This window comes from Monodelphis domestica, chromosome 3 (genome assembly GCF_027887165.1).
Source record: "Monodelphis domestica isolate mMonDom1 chromosome 3, mMonDom1.pri, whole genome shotgun sequence".
NCBI lineage: Eukaryota > Metazoa > Chordata > Mammalia > Didelphimorphia > Didelphidae > Monodelphis > Monodelphis domestica.
In genome coordinates this window covers 47,995,328-48,017,034 of record NC_077229.1, presented here as the reverse complement: position 1 = coordinate 48,017,034, position 21,707 = coordinate 47,995,328, and the positions used below count along the sequence as shown (strand labels likewise).

The 21,707-nt window shown below is 43.1% G+C and overlaps 1 protein-coding gene across 6 annotated transcripts in view; it reads left to right on the top strand.

Moving 5' to 3' along the window:
* Positions 1-20,007: 20,007 nt before the first annotated feature.
* The window catches only part of RILPL1 (Rab interacting lysosomal protein like 1), a 63,129-nt gene continuing 61,429 nt past the window's right edge, over positions 20,008-21,707 (top strand). For all 6 annotated transcript variants that reach the window (XM_056821878.1, XM_056821876.1, XM_056821877.1 and 3 more), the window contains exon 1: positions 20,008-20,313. In XM_056821878.1, the coding sequence (XP_056677856.1) occupies positions 20,008-20,313 (306 nt within the window). The remainder of the gene's footprint in view (positions 20,314-21,707) is intronic.

Genomic DNA, 21,707 nt, shown 5'->3' with positions numbered 1-21,707 from the left:
CTCTATCTACTGAGCCAACTAGCTGCCTGGTCTATAGCAAACCCTAAATAACTGGTTTTTCCTTTATTCATTCTTTCCTTTTTTCAAAAACCTTTCACTTCTATCTTAGAAACAATACTAAGTGGGGGCAGCTGGGTAGTTCAGTGGATTGAGAGCCAGGCTTAGAGATGGGAGATCCTAGGTTCAAATCTGCCCTCAGATACTTCCCAGCCATGTGACCCTGGGAAAGTCACTTAACCCCCATTGCCTCGCCCTTGCCACTCTTCTTCCTTGTGTAAAAATTAAATATATATCTCTATAATAATAATAATAAATTGTCATAACAAATAATAATATAATACTATTAACATTATAAATACTAATAATATAATATGTTTATTAATTAATAATAACAAATATATTAATATAATAAATATAATAATAAAATATTCTATTTCATGAGGTTTATTAAGAATCATCAGAAATCAAGGAATAAAGAAGATACAAAATAAAATCCACGTGCCCATGGCTGATTAGCCCGTTTAAAATCCCTGCACTTAGCTTACCACTATACTTGCTGCATCATTGCAAAGGAAGAGAACATGGAAGGCGTTACTGCCAGTTAAATACCAATCATGATCTCACCAACATGGAGACGCAGGAAAGATTATAGGGAATTCTGGGGAATACCAAGGATTTCTGGGAAATGAAGTCTAGGGTTCAAAATCTCCATTTATACACTTGGGTTTAAAAAAAAAGAATCAACACTAAATATCCATTCCAAGGCAGAAAAGCAATAAGAGCTGGACAACTAGGGCCACATTTGAACCCAGGACTCCCATCTTTAAGTCTGGCTCTCCATCCACAGAGCCACCCAGTTGCCCCCTTTGAGATACCCTTACATTCTGTCTTACCATCAGTACTATGTATTGGGGGGCAGCTGGGTAGTCCAGGGGAAAAGAACGAATGCAAAGCCCTGCATTCATTGTTTCCTTCTCTTTTTCTTCTTCCAGTTCTTAAGATGAGGATGTTGCCCAATCCTTTATTAAGCCCTAATTCCTGAATCTTTAATTATCTACCTTCCATCTAATCCATTTGCATTATCTTCTACCACCAAAAACTTGTCCTGGTCTATCTTCATGCTGATGCCTTCCTTCTGTTGATTGTCTCTCATTTATGCCGTCTCTAGCTTGTTTTCACAGAGTTCTCCTATTGGCTCCCATAGTCAAGTGTGCATGTCCAGAGGAGGGACTGGCTCTTGGGTTTTCCTTGTCGCCTGTATGCTTAAAGCACAGAAGATACCGAAGAAATGCCGGTTCACATGACTAATTTGGTGTTGAAAACGTACAAGGAATCTAGAAGGATCAGGAAGACCCTTCCAGATTACTGTTTAAAATATTTTTCTCTATTTTATTATTAATAATCTTTCTTTTTTATTTCAGTGGGGGTATATGAGCATTCAAGGCAGATTAGCATCTCCTCCAGTAGAATGGACACATGAGAATAATTTGTTCCAGCTGCCATGAAGGTGGCCGAAGCAGGCACTGCGGAGTGCTTAGAGCTTGGTTAGACACCAAAGACAACAAGGCCACCCACTGCATCCTGGGCCGTTGCCAGTCATCCTGATTTTAGTCTTGCCACTGGCCTTGGAAAGAGTGAGGCCGATGGCTTTGGGCAACTCTGCCTCACATCCAAGTCTCAAAGGAGTCAAGACGTGACCCCCTGATGCCATTCCTGTTCAAAAATGAGGGACAAACATCAACAACATAGAAGCAATAATGATGATAATAAAGCATCGTGGGAGGGGCAGTCCTCCAGGAGCCAGGGAGACCGAGGTTCCAATCCTACCTGGTTCTGTGGCTCTGCCCTAAGTTGCGGAAAAAGGTGTTGTTCTTCAGTGATAAGAATTCACTCAGGGGGCAGCTGGGTAGCTCAGTGAATGGAGAGCCAGGCCTAGAGATGGGAGGTCCTGGGTTCAAATCTGGCCTCAGACACTTCCCAGCTGTGTGACCCTGGGCAAGTCACTTGACCCCCATTGCCTAGCCCTTACCACTCTTCTGCCTTGGAGCCAATACACAGTATTGACTCCAAGACAGAAGGTAAGGGTTTAATAAAATAAAATAAAATAAAATAAAATAAAATAAAATTAAATTAAATTAAAAAAATAAAATGGCACATACCTGTCATCCCTGCTGCTTGGGGAGGCTGAGACTGGTGGATTGCTTAAGTTTAGGGGGTTTGAACTGTAGTGAGCTAAGCCAATGAGTTATCTGTACACAGTTAGGGAGTGCCCTCAGGAAAGTGGGGGAGTCAGAGGGGCCTATGGAGGGGTGAACCAGCTCAGATTTGAAAGAGAAGAGGTCAGAGCTTTCAAGCTGACCCACAGTGGAATCCACCCATTTTATATATATATAAATATATATGTATATAATATAACATATAATATATATAACATATAATATATAATATAACATATATTATATATATGAATAATATATATATTATATATATGTATACACACATATATACATATAGAATAAGATAATATAATGTTATTATATATACATCTTAGTATTATATATTATAGATCAGGCCCCTTGGGAGCTCTTGCCTATATTCGAGCCTGCATTCAAGTGAGATGGGAAGATCCAGACTTTAAAAACAAAATCAAAGAGGTTGGGAGAAATGACCTCTTTCACCTCTGAATCTATGAAATCACAGATCTGGAAAAAATAAACATAATAATAGATTTTTAATGTTAAAATTTATTAAATTCTATTTAAATAGAATTTGTAGGTTTTTCAAAGCACTTTATGAAATATCTTATTGTCATGATGACTCTGGGAGAGAGATGCTATTATTATCCTAATTTTACCGATGAGGAAACTGAGGTAGGTAGATGCAAAGTGACTTGCCCAAGGTCACATAACTAGTGTCTAAGGTAGAATCTGAACTTGAGACCTCCTGACTCTATGTCCAGCACACTATCCATTGTGCCAATTAGAAGTCACTGATTAAGCACAAAATATACACTGGTCAATCACATTGCCAGGCTTAAGAGAATGAAAAGCTTAGCTAAGGAAGGTGGTATGGTATAGTGACTTGAGCACTGGGCTTGGACTTAGGGAGATCTGCATCTGAGGTTTCCTGGCTGTGTGATCCTAGGAAAATCACTTCACCTCTCTGGGCCTCAGTTCCTTCATTTATAAAACAAAGGAGTTGGACTTGATGGACTCTGAGGTCTCTTCTGGGTCCAAATCAATAACTCTATCATGCTGAATTGTCCTGGCCTCCACTGAGCTCCCTTTGGGGAACAAGTCACAGAAAAACCAACCCAGCTTCAGTATAAAAATCATGTAAACTCCAACATAAAAAAGCAGTGCCAAAGGAGGCATGGGGCATGTGGGGAGAAGGTAATTCCTGCTGAGGGTGTTAGGATGGGGCTTCCTGGAGTGGGAGGGTGACAGGGCTCATTGGATCAGGCTTTAAAAGGTGAACAGGGTTCATTCAGTAAGGGAGGAAGAGAGTGGGCACAGAAGGGACATTCCAGACATAGGAAGAGCAGGAACAATGAGGTAGAATATCGCAACTGATGTGTGTGTGTGTGTGTGTGTGTGTGTGTGTGTGTGGTAGGCCAAGCAAAGGTCAAGCTAGCAAGGAATCCAGTTTGGCTAAGTATATCGTACATGGAAGGTATAGAAGAACATAAAGCTGGGGATGAAGGATGGGACCAAATTGTTCTTCTGCCTCAAGTTCCAGACTTCAGTGCTCTGCTAGACATCTATTACACACACACACACACACACACACACACACATACCTATAGCATAAGATAATATATTATATTATAGATCCATCATACTTTTATATATTATAGTATATATAACATAAATTATTACATATTTCATAATATACAGCATTATATATTTTATATCCTGTGCAAACCCTAGATATGGCACTCCAGACTCAGACAGGGGAAATAACTTTACATCTAGCATTTTAAAAGTCTATAAATCAGGGGCAGCTGGGTAGCTCAGTGGATTGAGAGCCATGCCTAGAGACGGGAGGTCCTAGGTTCAAATCTGACTTCAGACACTTCCCAGCTGTGTGACCCTGGGCAAGTCACTTGACCCCCATTGCCTAGTCCTTACCACTCTTCTGCCTTGGCGCCAATACACAGTATTGACTCCAAGACGGAAGGTAAAGATTTTTTTAAAAAAGTCTATAAATCTCTGGGAATAAAGGGTAATTTCCATAATGCATATACAGACCAGAAAGTTCAGGACAAGTGGAAAGAATGAATGAGTTAAAAACCACAACAGCTAAACTCTGTGCCCAAACTCATCTTAAATGGACAAAGGTTCTTCCATTTACACTGTTCTATCTGAGGAAAAAACCCAGAGGAGACCTACATATTTCCCCATATGAGATTCTGTACAGACAACCAGTATGGATAGGAAGGACTGCTAAACCATCTTATGTTTCCATGCTGGGAAGGGAATGCCAGTTACACACCTATCTGACACAGATACAGGATAGGCTGGAAGAACTGAGAAGACTAGGACTACTAGTGCAAAGGGTCCCACTAGATTTCTCATTATACAACATCAGGCCAGGTAATAAAGTATATGTGAAAAATTTTACCAAAGACAAACCTACAGAGCCCAGGTGGATCAGCCCATATAATGTAGCTCTCACTACTCCTACATAGATCAAAGTAATAGGAAAAGACTCTTGGTTCCATGCATCCCATGTTAAACATCACTATGCCCATGATGACAAGCCAGAAGAAAACTTAATTGAAGCCCAGAATCCATGCAGACACAGATGCCCCAAGAACAGCCCTTGATAAACAAACAGACAGCCCATGAATCTCATCAAAATGCACAGGAAGAAAGAGATACTGAACAGAGACAGCCCAAATGACAATGAAACTGAAACAGAATAATGCACACAACAATAGTAAACATATATACAACTCTCCATCTCAAACCAGGACTAAAATATCATTAATTTTTATGATAACCACATAGGGAAGTAATAATTGCCTTACAATCACACATTAAGAAAGATACCTACATTCATTACAGAAAAAAATCACACTGGCACACACCCAATGAAAATGAAAATCCACTCTTACACGCATATACACATTAATCTTACACATGCATGATCCTGTAGTTCCGGATACCTGAGACAACAATCAAGTACGTATGTATCCAGTAAAGGACCTGTGACAACTTCAAGCAACACTAAAGGATGGAAGACACGCTAACAACTTGAATCAAAGACATTATGGGGAACAAACTTCAGTAAAAATGGGTCATGTAAGATTAGTTGCCGATCACATTAATATCACATTTAGGGAATTGAGGACTCTTGAATTCAGTGCCTGTGTCCTGTCACATATATTGTATTTGCTGATTATTTTAAGATTTAATTTTGTTTTTTAAGTTCATATATTAATATGATCTATACTACTCTGTTACACTGAATCATTTTTAGCTACTGTGTTTTGGCTATTAGGTGTATGTTCTGTTACATTGGCTTTATTTGTACTTCTCCTATCTGGACTGAAGAAAATACTATTGTAAAAGTTCATAAACAACTTGCACAAACCCTTTTCAGTGGCAAAACATATGAATGCTGGGTTTGTCACCAGATCCATTGAGGTCACATATTGCCTAAATGGCTTTTTGTTTCTTTTTGCCTTTTTTAATTATCACATAGATGATGATAGATGGACTCCATCAAACTGGTTACAACCTGTATACAACCTTTGGAATTTAATGAGCTAATTATCTCAATTGATTTTAAGGGATCTTCAGAAGTGATTTTCAGATATTTAGTAGCATCCCTACCTCTGACTGATCATTTGCCTGCCTTTGAGTTGTTTGTAACAAGAGGTAAGGGTTCATTTGTAGTTGAAGTGAAGTGCAATAGCACTGTTGTATTTCCCATCCCTTCATTTATTAAAGATGCAATGGATGAGGCATTTGAAGTGATTTTCACTATTTAGTCCTTGGATCCACATTGAAATGGATGGGACATATTGGAGACAGGTCTTTTACTGTTACAGTCTCATACCAGAGAGATGGAGGTTCCCCAAAAGGGGCTTGGTTACCCTGTGATAGGCTATAATCTCATCCAGGAGGTGGGAAGAATTTTCCTGGGAAGCCTAGTAGCTTCTGAATGGGTTTTTGTATTTGTAACTCTTCATCTTACTCACCCCTCCAACAGGATGATCTAGATTCTAGGTTACATTTTTAGACCGAAAAGGTTTCTGGGCTCCTCTGCCACATTTTGGAATTATGACAGTAATAAAAAATATCTCAGCCAAGGTTAAAAGATTGGCTAGATCTGTAGAACTTGTGACAAGTATCCATGAGCTTCAAAGGTTTTAAATGTCACACAGCAACTCATGTGAATCCTATATGATATTGGGTTTATTTGCTATTGTCATTAAATGGGCTCTTGTGATTTTGGGGATTTGGGGATTTCTTTGAATGTACATTACCTATTGTACTACTATTTTATAAAACTGTTACTTGGTGAAAATCATTTCCACTCACACTATGGATCATGGTCAAGTTAAAAAGGAAATAGATCTCATTTTTGGGTGAGGAACCTTTGTACTCTACCTCTCCTTGGCTGATACAGTGTGTCACTGATTGTAAGTTATATATTTTTTATTTTTAAAACATTTTAATTTTCTTTTTCCTTGTATGTGCAATACAGTATTTGAATTTTATTTTTCTCTTATTTTTTGTACCTGAAGCACATGTTGCCAGTATTAAAATTTTGTTTTTCTTTATTTTGCACTAGGATAAGTTTAAACTGTCCATTAGCCATAATGTCAATGCATACCCAAAAGCTTTAAACTATGGAAACCTGCCATTCATTGCTTGTTAAAAATTATGGGACTTTGTGTGAATCTTAAAATTGCTCAGACTATACCTTAGAAGATTTGGTTAAGCTATTTCCCTATTGTAACAAATGGAGATACTTGATCAGGAATATATTGGGAATTTTAAAAATTACTACACCCTGCTCAGATAGTGCCTTAGGGGAAGATAAAGTTGTAAAATTCTTGATTGAACAATGAAAAGTCCCCAACTCATACTTATAGTGAAGCTAAAACCTTAAGCTAGGTTTATTTTTAGATCTAATACAAAAAAGTGATAAGTACCTATAAAGGTTAAATTAATCACTAAAAGGTCAAGCAACTTACAAAGGGCAAGCTTAGCAAAGATATGTGAAATACTCAGAAGATATAATCTAATCAGAGAAGGTGATAACAAAAGAAGATGTGAACTAAGAATGGATAGTCCTGGGGAAAAGTGTCTACTGTGACTGGTAGATATGAAAATTTAGGGGAGGTGACATAAGAGAAAATTCTCTTTAAAAGGAGGTTAGGAGTCTAGAGGAGGCTCTCTGAACTTAGTTGGAATTTGGAGTTAGTTTGGAGGAGCTGGGTCTCTGAACTGAGTTCAGGAGTTGAGGATTTCAGTGAAGGACTGGAGTTTTGCTTTAGGATGATCTTGTGGTGAGTGATAAAAGACTGACTAGTCTCTCTTAAGGCTCAGGCCTAGGTCATTTGGCCTAGGCCCTTCCTACTATTTTCTCTTTCTCTCTTGCTCTCCCTTCCCTTAAATTCCTTCATTTGTATTAATTAAAATCTCTATAAAACCCAGCTGACTTGGATATTTTCATATTTGGGAATTTTTCCCAGGGCGACCACTTATTTTTTATTTAAATCAAGACACTAACAGTTTTGGCAATTCACAGTCTTGAAACCCACATTTTCGCAGTTACATTTGATTAATAATTGTGTCTGATTCCAGGAGAAGGGAACACATAAGAGCCACTGCACAGTGCCAAGGAAGCACAAAGTTAACCTGCATAGTGCCAATGAGCACAAGGTCAAAGAGACCAACCAATCCCAGTGGGACTGATGAGATTCTTCACCAAGAAAAGAGGACTTGAACTTGTTTTGGATTTTTAAAGTTTGGCTACCATCCTGGCTCCCCTATCCTTGAGAGAAAAGGTAAAAATTAGACCAGAGAATGCTATTTCCCATTTGCTGCTAAAATCTAGTCCCTTTTCTTTCTTTTATAGTGTAGCAAATTTTCTTTAGTCCTGGCTGCTGATGGGGTAAGTGCATAATTGATACTACAGGCTTGTGGGACATAATTCACTTTAATCGGGTCCTGATAGGTTTGTTCTTCCTTACTTCAAATTTTTACACATGATACTTTGATATTTTATATTTCATCCAGAATTCATTTTTCTGTTTTATTTGGACTTTTTGATATTTTTTATTTCTTTTGATAATTGATTCATATACTTCATAACTCAGCCATGTATCCCTGAGTGATCTGTGTGTTTGTCAACACCCTCCGCAGGGGGGGCTTGTATTATTATCCTATAAAGTTTAAATTCTTTTGAGAGTAATTTTAGGATAAGAAATGTTCTACCTCCCTGAATCCAGGAAGTGAACTGTTTGGAGAAGGTGCCATGAAGATGCCTGTAGAAACCACACACAGCACCAAAAGATCCAGAGTGAACTTTGGGATGTGGTGATTTGAACTGGGGGGCAGGGTAACACATTTATTTTGAATGTACACTCTTATGCCAAAGGGGACTGCCCCAAAATTGGTTTTTTGTCAATGTAGCAATCATTGGTTTTGGTTTTTTCTCTTTTATTTCCCTCTTATCCCCAAATTATTGTAATTTACCCTTAGAAAACTGCAACATTGTATGCACCTCTAGTTAGAGCTATAAGCTGGTTATGTTTAAATGATCCATTGGGATGACTAGTCTCCCAAAGAATCACAGGAGGGATTATGTAATTAGAATTTTGTACCATTGGACTTCATTTCCCAGCATTCCTTTCCTTTCATCCCCACATTATGTCCTTATGTTTGGTAGATAAAAGTTTCTGTAACTCCACCCTCACTCTCTTCTCCCGCTTTCACAGTCTGGGAAACTGTTCTTTGCTCAGGCTATACTTTTCCTCTACTTCAAGTAGTTATTAATAAATCATATAAAATATAATACTTGAAGTTATTGTATATTAATTGTAATCTTACAATATTATTATTATAATATATAATATATTCTAAGTATTATGTATCCTCTATATCATTATATATAATATATGCCATATATTATATATCCATTATACCATTATCACCAATTTGACAGATCCAAAGCCAAACAATCCCTCTGACAACTTAAGTCTCTTACCTGCTTGCCAGCCTTTATTAAGAGTGCCACCATTCTCCTGTTCATCTCACATTCTAGCTGTGTGATGTTAAACAAATCACTTATTCTCTCATGGGTCTCAGCTTCCCCATCAGTCAAATGAAGTCACTGAACTAGATGATCTTTTAGGTCTCTTCTTCATCCAGTTCTATGATCCTCTAATAATCTATCCCTCTTCTTCATCTCCCATATCCAGTCACCTACTGATTACCAAAGAGACTCCAAAGGGGAACTTTCTCTTTCCATTCCCATTGCTGCCACCATAGGCCAGACCCGCCATATTATAATTCTAGCTCATCCAAGCTGGGATAGCATTTGTTCACTCAATGAATAAGCATGTCTTAAGTGCTTACTAATTAGCTCTACAAAATCATAGAAGAAAAAAAGAAAACTGTCAAACTGCTCCAGTCTTTTTGCCAAGAAAACCCCATGAACAGTATTGGCATGCTATGATCCATGGGTCATGAAGAATCAGACACAACTGAACTATTGAACAACTATGGCCAAGATAGAAAACTATGTATCATGGTCAGGTGCCTTGACCCTATTCTCCCTACCTGAAACTGTTTCTGGCATCCAGAATCCATGTTCTCTGTTGCTCTTTCTTAGGCTGAGCTTTCTCAATTTGTATGAGTCCAAACTCACATAACATATATTCAGTGATAGGTCAGCTATTGCCTCATCTTGCTAGGGCCCAGGGCTCCACTTCACTTCCTAGTCTTCTATCTTCCATGCCCCAGTATCCAACATATCTCTATTTGTTTTCTTCCTTCATTTGAAAATAAAAATAAGCTTCTTGAGGGCAGGAACTTTTTAGGTCAGTAATGTGAATCTTTTAGAGGGGTGGGTGATGTGAGAAATGTTCTCAGGTGAGAGGGAGGGGAACAGCCTGATCCATGTCCTTTTGGCTTTCTAGTAATGAACTCTGGCAAACTCTGTACTGGGGCAATGGTGTGCGTGCCTACAGAGGCGACTTTGAATGCCCCCCTGAAACATGTGCCATAGGTTCACCACCACAGGTCTAGGTAGTATATATTTATAATCCCAGTGCTTTGCACAGTGCTTAGCACAAAATAGCTGTTTAATATATGCTCTATTGAACTAACTAGCTTTACTTTCTAGCTCGCCCCAGAGTGCATGCTTCACATCTCATCCACCCACAAGAAATCAGGTCATTTCATCTGTCCTGCTGAGGAGCTCTCTACTCCCTTTCCCCCTCTTACTCTACTGGAAAAGATATGACAGTTGGGTGTCCTTTGGCTCTATTCACCTTCTTAAAACTACCCACACCAAAACTCCTTTCCTTGGCCACAACTCTCTAATATGTATTGTTTCCCCGTTAAAATGTAAGGAACCTTGTCATTTTGACATTTTCATCTTCAATACCTAGTATGTAATAGGTGCTTAATAAATGCTTTTTTCATACATGCAAGCACTAGGTTCTATGTAAGACAGATACAAAAAAAAAGAAAAGAAATTCTGCACCCTTGAAGAATTTCCAGTCTATTAGAATCATAAGCTTAGAGACTGAGAGTTGAAAGGGACCTTAGAGGACATCAAGTCCAATCCCTTATTTTCTAGCTACCCAGAAAGGTTAAGGGATTAGCCTAGGATCACACAGCCAGGAAGTATCTGAAATTAAATTGGAGCCCAGATCTTGCTGACTCCACTATCCACTAAACTTGTAATGGCAAACCTAGGGCACACATGCCAAATATGGCACTTGGAGGCCCCTGGTTTGGCCAGCAGGGAGGTTTGCCCTGCCCCCAAACACAGGGGGTGGAGTATCATAACTTCTTTCTACTGTTGTATGGGCTGAGGGCACCAGACCTCAGCTCATCCTCAGGTTTAAGCCCCTCCCCTCTATAAGCAGGGGAAAGGGATGAATTTTAAAAGGGTTGGACTGGATTACTTACGAGTGTGGTTTCCAGGAATTTAATTTATTCCAAATAAATTTATTTATAATGTATTTACAAAATGTAGAAAGAGTGAACTAAGAAAATCAGAGAGAGGATAAGGTAAGATATCTAGCCTAAGACCTATGTAATTTACTCCCAGCCCCGGTTTAACCTGTGCAGAGAGAGTTAGTCCTTAGGCCTCAGCAAAGCCAAGGACTTTGGGAAGTTTCTCTCAAGAGGTAAGTCTCTCCTGAGGCTAGTTTTTTTTTTTTCAGAAAATTCAGCTTTTCACTCACCACATTTCAGTTCAAAGGAGGAGATTTTAGAACAGCCTCACCAGGAATAGGGTCTCAGATCTAGCCGCTACTCCAAAGAATGAAGAACTGTCTCTCAAAGGAAGTGATAGCTCCTTTTAAAGATGCTTCTTTTGCATCACTTCCTGTGTCTTCTCCTAATTTTATGTCTCCCAATCACAGTTGAAGCTTTGCTTTAAGATTGCCCAGGGGCAGTTAGTTTAATTCTGATTCGTGGCCTACTATTGCACACGTGGGTCACAGACCTCCCACTTAATGATTAAGTGGGATGTTTATACTTTTGGTGATTAGATCTAAAAATGGGCAGATCTCCATACTCAACCTTTAAATAGGATGTTTACACTTCTGGTGATTAAAATCTAAAAATAGGCAGGGGTTACAATTTAATCTTCACACCACTCCATTCCCAGGTTCTGTAAGCTGAGCAGCGGAGGCAGCCACTCCCCTCAGATTAGTGATGGATTCTCTACACTATCACCCTGCAAAAGGTACAAAGTCCTTTTAGTCTTTGTGGACCTTTACTGGGTGAATAGAACAGGTAAGCCAAGAATTGTTTGGGTTCATGCCCTCTTGATTGCACTGACCCTAATTAAAAGAAACCCCTGAGCTGAGCCCCCTTCACCAAACCCTAAGGGAATATGCTAATCAGATCCTCCCTAATCCTTCAAAGGAGGACAAGTACCAGGCCCAAACAAAGGGAACGAACCTTGATGGAGATACCTATCAACTATGCTATCCACTCCCACAGCTGTAAAACTGGAAGAGCAGAATATGTGGACTCATGTCTCTCCTATTAAACCCTTTATCTCCTCAGACACAGGTGGAAGTCTTCTCCTGAGTTTTGAACTATGTGCACCCAACTACTTGGGCAGATAATTCCCTAATTCAATAAGCAGTAGCTAACGTGGGTCCCTCAAAGCAAAGCTAGCCAGTGGTCTCCCTGCCTCAAAGGCCTACCAAATGCTTGAGGCTTTCAGGAAATTTGTATTCACTCCAGTTCTATGGCAGCCTTTCACTTTGAATATCCAGTATAAGTGCTTTGATAAGGGTTGGGTCACTGACCCTTTTCCCTTTAATATGACTCATGCACTGTGTAGAAATTGCCCTGGGAACCCTGTCACCTCCAGGAAGGGAATGATGATGTACTCCTCTAATTGCACATACTGATATACATGCAGTCAGGTGGCAGGTCATGGCATGCAATTCAGGGTAGGCACTGGCACAAAGTCTGGGGCATGGCATGGGCTCCCTAAAAAGTTCCCAAAGGTTCCCCATCACTGCACTAAACCATGGTTCCTCATTGCTTCCCAGGACTCTCCTTACTCAGATTCCCTGGAGACATAGTATGTACCTGCTGGATAAGCTGACCTAAACTCAGGTATACATTACATCCCATCCTCCACTCAGCTGCCAAGGTGATTTTTCTAACATATAGGTCTCACTACGTCACTCCCCTTGCTCAGTGAGCTCCAGAGGCTCCCTGCTATCTCCAGGATTAACTATAATGCCTTTTGTCAGCATTAAAAGCTCCTTCATACCTTTCTAGACTTCTTACACTTTACTCTTAGATTCGGCTATGCTGGACCATCCACTGCTCCTAGAACATGATGCTCCTCCTCTCTGCTTTCTCACTGGCCGATTACCTTGCCTGAAATGCTCTCCCTTCTCATATCTGACTCAGTTTCCCTAGTTCTATTCAAGACCTCACCTTCTGCAGGAGACCTTGCCTGGTTCTCTCAGCTCTCACTCTCTCTTCCCCTCTCCTAATCTCTTTGTATATATCCCCTATGAGCCTGGCTACTAAATGTTTTGTAGTTCATTATAGTTTGGTCATTTTTCACTCCTATCCAACTCTTCATGATTCCATTTGGAGATTTCTTGGCAAAGATCCTGGAGTGTTTTGCCATTTCCTTCTCTAGCTCTTTTGATAGATAAGAAAACTGAGGCAAATGGGTGAAGTGACTTGCCCAGGGTCACCCAGATAGTTTGCCATGTCCTTCTCCAGCTTGTTTTACAGATGAGGAAACTGAGGCAAACAGGGTGAAGTGACTTGCCCAGGGTCACCCAGCTAGTTTACCATTTCCTTCTCCAGCTCATTTGACAGATGAGAAAACTGAGGCAAATGGATGAAGTGACTTGCCCAGGGTCACATAGCTAGTATCTGAGATCAGATTTGAACTCGGGAAGATGAGTCTTCCTGACTTCATTTACATGTTATCTATCTCATTAAACTGTGAGCTCCTTGAGGGCAGGGACTTTTTGTGTATCCCAGCCCTCATCTCAGTGCCTGATATATAGTAAACACTTAACAGAGCCTTGTTGGCTTGATCTACTGAAAGTGACTGCATATAATAATATGATCTTATAGTGTACAGTCCTTTACTTGATCTCATTTGATTCTTGCCATAAACCTACGAAAGAAATATTGTTATAACCAATATGAAGAAATTGAGGCATAGAGCAGTTAAATGACTGGTCCAAGGTCACATGGTTATTATGTGTCTGAAGCGGGATTTGAATTCAGGTACTCTTGATTCTCAAATCCCACCCTGTACCACCTAGTGATTATGAGAGACATTGGAGGCTTAGCCAGATTAGAGCTGTTTTTAAGTCATTGTAGTTGAGTCTGACACTTGGTGATACCATTTGAGGTTTTGATGACAGAGATACTGGAGTGGTTTGTCATTTCCTTCACCAGCTCATTTGACAGATGAGGAAACTGAGGCCAAACAAGTGACTTGCCCAGGGTCACACAGCTAGGAAGGATCTGAGACCAGTCTTGAACTCAGGTCTGCTTGACTCCAAGCTGTCACCCAGCTGCCTCAGTGCTGTTTACTGAATGATAAGTAGCTAGAGTCAAGTGAAAGTCATTGGGCCTGAGCATCTTCTGCTGGCCCTGACTGGCAGAGATTCAAAGGGCACAACTGACTCTTTGCCTTCAGCTACCTTCCCTTAGAGGCACCTCGAGGACCTCCACTGCCCCAGTCCTGAACCCTCAGCCTGGAGCCACCTTGAAAGGCCCCCTTCCCCAGAGAAAGCCTGGATGGAAGAGTCCTGCTGATACCCTCAGTCTTGGGGCAATCCTTTGCAGCTCACCCATGGGGAAGCCCACATGGGAGACACCAACAGCTATCCCTGGGTGGGATCTACTGAGGCAGAGGTTGTTGAGTTGTTTTAGTGGTGACCAGTTCTTTGTGACTCTTTTGGGGATTTTCTTGGCAGAGACACTGGAGTGGTTTACCATTTCCTTCTCCAGCTCCTTTTATAGAAGAGGAAACAGAGGCCAACAGTGACTTGTCCAGGTTCACGCAGCTAGTTTGTCATTTCCTTCTCCATTCCATTTGACAGGTGACAAAACTAAGGCTGAGTGAAGTGACTTGCCCAGGGTCAAACAACTAGGAAATGTCTGAGGCTGGATTTGAACTCAGGTCTTCCTGACTCTAGGTCTGCTGTCCTATCCACTATGCCACCTAGCTGCTCCCTAGGAGGCAGAGGATACATCCTGATGGCCAAAAGAGAGATCAGAGGCTTGGACATTCCCAGGCAGTTCATTGGTTAATACTAATCCTCTTAAAAAAAAAAACAACACTTTACTTTCTGTCCTAGAATCTATAGTGAGAAGCAATGAGTAGCACAGTGAATAGAGGCCAAGGCCTGGAGTCGGCTGGACCTGGGTTCAAATCTGGCCTCAGATACTTCCTAGCTGTGTGACCCTGGGCAAGTTACCCCAATTACTTAGCCTGTATTACCACTCTTCTGCTTTGGAATCAATACTTAGTATCTTTTTTTTTTAACTTTCTGTCTTAGAATCAATACTAAGTATCAGTTCCAAAGCAGAAGAGCAATAAGGACTAGGCAATTGGGGTTAGTTGACTTGCCCAAGGTCACACAGCTAGGAAGTGCTTGAGGTCAAATTTGAACCCAGGTCCAACCAATGTTAGGCCCTTGGCCTCTATCCACTGTGCTACCTAATTGCTCCTTCATACAAATCTTCTCTAGCCCTTGAAAACAGGGTTCCAGTTCCTGCTCTGTTCCTGACTAGCTCTTTAGTCCTAGGCAAGCACAACTCTGCCCTTTTTTTCTTAGCCTATAAAATGAAGGTCTCACTAAGTCTACCAGCTTTACAGGCTTGTAATCAATGAATCAATCAATATTTATTAAGTCCCTTTGAATGAATGAATGAAAAGGAATTTATAGTCTACTCCATGCCGAGCACTTTACTAAGCATTGGTGATAGAAAGAGAAAAGAAAGGCCAGTCTTTGTCATCAAAGAGCTCACATTATAGTCGGATCAAATGAGATAATATGAACAACTCTTAAATCCAAATGCTAAGTAATAATAACTTGAATTTATATAACACAAAACTTGCAAAGTAATTTAAAAATATTACCTCATCCGATCCTCAAAATAACCCTGGGAGGCAGTTTTATCCCCATTTTACAAAGGAGGCAACTGAGGCAGATAGAGGCTAAGTGTCTTACCTAGGATGATAGAATTTTTGTTTGAGGCAGATTTGAACTCAGCTCCTCCTGACTAGGTCCAGTGCTATGTTCAATGCACCACCTTATTAACTGAGGGTCTTGGCGGGGGGGTGGGGGGGGGAGAGAACACATAACAAAGAGTTTGGCAGCAGCCCAGAAAATCAATTAAAATCCACAAAATAACTGATTACCGGATTTCACACAGAACTACAGTTTTAGCCCTTTCATTAGCATCAGCATCCTAATTTGTCAATGCATGTAAAGACCTTTGATTTATTGTGGGGAACTCCCAGTGTGGGGACATCCTCTACCAGCAATGATCTAAAATTTAGTAGATGAGCCCTAAAGCAACTGAGTGGTACAGTGGATGGAGTCAAGAAGACATGAGTTCCAACTTGGCCTCGGACACTTCATAGCTATGTGACCCTGGGCAAGTCACTTCACCCTGTTGGCCTCAGTTTCCTCCTCTGTTAAATGGGCTAGAGAAGAAAATGGACGATTTAGTTGTGTGACCCTGGGCAAGTCACTTCATCTTGTTTGCCTCAGTTTCCTCATCTGTCAAATGAGCTGGATAAGGAAATGGCAAACTAGCTGGGTGACCCTGGACAAGTCATTTAATCCTGTTTCAGTTTCCTCATCTGTCAAACAAACTGGAGAAGGATATGGCAAACCACTCCTGTATCTTTGCCAAGAAAGCCCCAAATGAGGTCATGAGGAATTGGACATGACTGAAACTCTTCTTATTTTATTTTTAAAATTTCCCCCAGTTCCATGATTCTTGTCTTCCTTCCCTCTTCCCTCCACCCTCCAGGAGCTGACAAACAATTCCACTGGGTTATACACATATGATGGACAGCCTAAACAACAAAAGATGATTCCAGACACCAAAGTCCTTGTCCAAGGTCCTACTGCTGGAGTCAGAGGTGGGCCGCCCACCTTCCTTAAGACCAACAAAATCTATATAGTAATAAGTGGCATTTCCATGAAGCTTTAAGATTTGCAAAGTGCTTCCATACATTGTCTCATTTGATTCTCTCAGGAAATCATAGCTCTGTGACTTAAGCATGTCACAACATTTTCTCTTCCCCTCTCTTTGCCTTTGCCCAGGTTGGCCCTCACCCCTGGATTGCTCTCCCTTCCTCACATTTCCCTGGAAGGCTCTCCAGCTCCTTCAGGATTCAGCTTGGGCACTTCTTCCTAAATCAGGCCTTTCTAATAAATAAAAAAAATAAAAAATAAGCCTTTTGTGATTAATGCCCTACACACATTATTTTGTATTTACTGCAAGTCTACTTTGTGTCAATTTGTCTATTATGGATTGTGAAACATAGTGCCTTCCAGCAGCTGAATATAAGCTCCTGAAGGGCAAGGATTCTCCTGCTTTATATGTCAGAGCAATTGGCACAAAGCCCAAAGTGGGGCTTAATAGATGCTTTGTTGAAATATATGTGCACATATATTTTGTTTATCCTTTGTTTTCTTTTTTATTTAATTTAATTTTTAAATTTTTTCCATGGCTTTAGGATTCTTGTTGTCTTCCTCCCCTCTTCCCTTCCCCTTCCCAAAGTCGACAAGCACTGGGTTATACATGTATTATTGCTCAAAACCTACTTCTATATTATTCATTTTTGTAATAGGGTCATCATTTAAAGACCACTCTATCACAAAAATGGATAATATTCTAAATAAATAATTTTTAATTCAACAAAAAAAAACCCAAACCCAAATTATAAACATAAACAAGTGAAAGTTTTCTTCTTGTACTTTTCTCCAGGGTAGCGGAAGAAGAATGGCTTCCCCATAACTCCACACTGAGCTAAGCCTCCATCTGTTCCTGAAGTCCTTGGCCTGGCATCTGGATTCATTTGTAGGTGGGAGGAACATGGGTCCCTGAAGGCTCTGGGCTGATTCCCCTACCCCCCAACTCTCTGGAGACCGGACTTGGGCCTCTCCCCAGAGGAGGTGCAGATTCTGGGGGTTTGCATCAGTCAGACAGGTTTTATCCTCTTTCTTTTTAACTGGAATCTTTCTTCTCCTACCTGATGTGACTTGGTTTCAGGCTGCTTAAGTCCCTCCTGTCAGTTACTACAAATAATACTGATCTCACTGAGAAAGATGGAGGTTTGGTAGGTTCAGGGAGTGGGCAGGTGGAGGGAGAGGAACTGTTGGTGTCCCTTTAATAAAGCCCTCTCGGAAGGAAAAAGAAATCTATAAACCAAAGAACTCAATGATGGGGTGGGGGTGGGGGTGTGCGTGGATGTGCATGTCATATAGGTTAGACAGCTAATTGACATAATAGAGAACTTGGACTGGGGTTCAAATCTAGCCTTGGATACTTACTGTGTGACTTTGGGGAAATCATATGACTATTTGCCTCAGTTTCCCCATCTGCAAAACAGGGAGAATGGTTGTTGGGTTGAGAAAAGGTTGATGTGAGGTTCAAATGAGATGGTTGTACCACCTAACTCATCATAAGTACTATACAAATATCGTGGAAGTGGCAGCTAGGTGGATCAGTAAATTGAGGGCTAAGATGGAGAAAGGGGGGGGGGGTCCCGGGTTCAAATCTAGCCTCAGCCACTTCCTAGCTGTGTGACTGAGCAAGTCACTTAACCCCCACTGCCTGGCCTTTCCCATTCTTCTGGTAAGTATTGATTCTAGGACAGAAGGTAAATAAGGGTTTTAAAAATAAACCAACATCGGCTATTATTAAATACTAGAACCCAGGCCCTGACTTCAAAGCCAAACGCACCCCGCGGAATCCTCCCGCGCCCGGATCACGTTACAGTGAGAGTATTTTGTGTGGGTGACCTCTCGCGGGTCCAGGCTGATTCTTTTAGTATCCTGCCCCTGCGACCTCATCACAGAATGGACTCTTTATGTCTGCTCCGGAGTTGCCTTAAGCATCCCCAAACCAGCGTTCCTCCCCCACCGGTCCCAGCGCCTTACTTCTAAGGAGCTGAAGTCCCTCGAGGTGCGGTGAGCTCATTTTGGAGTCGGCGCCAGAGAGCCGCCCAGTAAGAACTTGTTTGGGGGCGGAGAGGAAGCCGTGGGCTACAGCATCGCCAGGGAGCGGGGGTGTGGATTTCAGCCACTTTCGGCATTTAAAGGGCCCGAGGAAACCAGGCTTCTTCGGGCTGGGGTGTGTTGGGAGGGGAGGGGGAAGGCTGTGGAAAGGAAAGGTCCGGAATGAGTGGGCGAGGGAATCCATCTCCTCCGCGGGACGGGAAGACTCTCCCTCCCCTCTCCCAGGCTAAGACAGCTGGCCCAAGCACCGCCTCCCCGGCTCCCGGAGGGGCAACATCCATCCCCCTACCACCCCGGGCCGCGCCCCTCTCCTTCCTCTCGGCCCTCCCTCCATCCCGGCGTCCACTCTGCCGCCTCCCCACGCACCCCCCCCGCAAAGTTCCCGGGAGCAGCTGGGGCCCGGCCCCTCCCCTCGGGAAAGGGGTGTGGGCGGAGAGCTGGCGGTGAGCGACCCTCGCGCAGAAGTGTTTCCGAGGGCAGCCCTGGCCGCTGCTCGGCTATCCCGTCCGCTCCGGCCCGCACGCATTCCCAACTTGGGAGCCTCTGCAGGCCTGCGCACGCTCGCACCCCTCCCTCGCTCCTTCTCCTCCTCCCCCAGCTTTGTGACAGCCTCCAGCGATAGGAACCGCGGAGCCGGGCGAGGGAGAAGGGAGAGACCTAGAGGAGGAGGAGGAGGAGGAGGGAGAGAGGGAGAGAGCGAGAAAGAAGAGGAGAGGACAGAGAAGGAGCGCATCGGAGGGAACTGCCTCTGCTGCAGCCCCAGCTGCTGGTCGTCGTCGTCTTCGTCCTCTTCCTGCTGCTGCTACTGCCGGGCCTGGCTCCCGGCCTCAGATGCCCGAGTGAGGGGCCGGGAGGAGGCTGCGGACCAGAGCCGGGGCCAGGGAGAACCGCGAGCCGCCTCGCTTCCCGCTTGGTTCCCCGCGGAGTGGCCGCAAGTTTGCAAGTTGGGCTAGTTCAAGGCTGGGGGAGGGGGTCGACTGCGCGCTGACGAAGAGGGGAGGGGGAACCCCCTGGCCCCCGGATTCCCCAGCTCTCCGACCATGGAGGACGGCGGTGGGGGCCCGGAGGCCACGTCCGTGCTGGAGAAGAATGTGGCCGAACTGACCGTGATGGATGTGTATGACATCGCCTCGATAGTGGGCCACGAGTTCGAGCGGGTCATTGATCAGCATGGCTGCGAGGCTATCGGGCGCCTCATGCCCAAGGTGGTGCGGGTGCTGGAGATCCTCGAGGTGCTGGTCAGCCGCCACCACGTCAGCCCCGAGCTGGATGAGCTGCGCCTCGAGCTCGACCGGCTCCGCCTGGAGAGGATGGACCGTATCGAGAAGGAGAGGAAGCATCAAAAGGTGCCCTGGGGGAGGAGAAGGGAAGGAGGGGAGGGGAGCGCTGGGCTTGGGAGCCGAGGAGTGAAGAGTGATGGGGGCGAAGGCAGAGGCCGGGTGGGAGAGGAGGAGGAGGCTGGAAAAACAAGAGCCGGGGAGAAGGGAAGAGGTCCTAGAGAGAAATCGAGGCATGGAGTTGGTGGGAAAGAAAGGCATGGTTAGGAGGAGGAAGTCTCAGGTCCTGATCTCACTGGACCCTTGACCTTGCTCTAGTCCTTTTCCTCTCCCAAGTTAAGAAGTTGATGGAGGTAGTCAGTAGTAAGCAGAATCCTCGACTGAGAATCAGGAGACCTTGCATGCCAATCACATTTAAGAGCCCAGTGACCTTGGACAAGTCCTTTCTCCTTTCTGAGCCTTGGTTTACTCACTTCTGAGACAAGGAGCTAGATAATCCATGGTTGGTTGAGTGCTGGACTTGGATTCAAGAAGACCTGGGTTGGAACTAATTGATAGGTGACCTTGGACAAGAGTCCTTTTTTCCCTTCTGGGCCTCAGTTTACCAGTCTGCTAAAAAGAGTTGGATTGGATGCTTTCTTAGGACCCTGGCATGTCTCATTACTCTCCACCTAAACTCTCCACCTAAAGTCGTAGGAGCCTGGAGAGAAGGAGAGGAAGGGGGCCTCAAGAGAGCAAGAAGAGTCAGCAGTTTCAGAAGTGAGCTGGATTTGGAATTAGAGACTTGGGGAACTCAGCAGAGTGAGAGGTTGGAAAGTGAGGAATAAGGAAAGGAGGAGCAGAAGGAGGGGCTGAAAGGAAAAAATTCATCTTTTTTCTGGCAGTTTATCACATGCAACCTGATGATTTCTAAAACAGAAAACACTTAGTTGATCTTCAGCCAGTTAGGGTCCAGGAATTCCATCTGGGCATGGCTTTGGGGCAAGGCCCACCCATTCCTCTGTCTCCTCATCTCTCAGCTCCAACCCAAACTTCCTGACTTCTTCAAAGGCTTGCATCCACAGGGCCTTTCCCTGTCCCAACCGAAGAGTCTACAGAGAGGGAGCCTGGGATTCTATTGGGCTGACCCTGTTTCCTTCTTTTTATGGAAAGCAGAGAGGATGTGGAGAAAAGGGAAGTTTTCTGGGGAAGCCTTACAGGTGCCCCCTTCCTCACTGTGTCCCCCTCCAACCACTTGGGGTTTGTGGATCAGAACCAGAGACAGACACCAAGGTAGTCCCCCTAAAGCCTGGACACCAGGGAAGAAGGAAGTGGTAAGACATGTGGTTTCCTTCTGTCACTTGAGGCCAGTGTCGATGCAGGCAGATCCTTTAAGACCCACTTTTTTTGGGGGGGTCAAGAGGAAATCAGGGGAAACCCCCTTTGGAGAAGAGATCTGGGGACTGAGGGAGAAGAGATCTAAG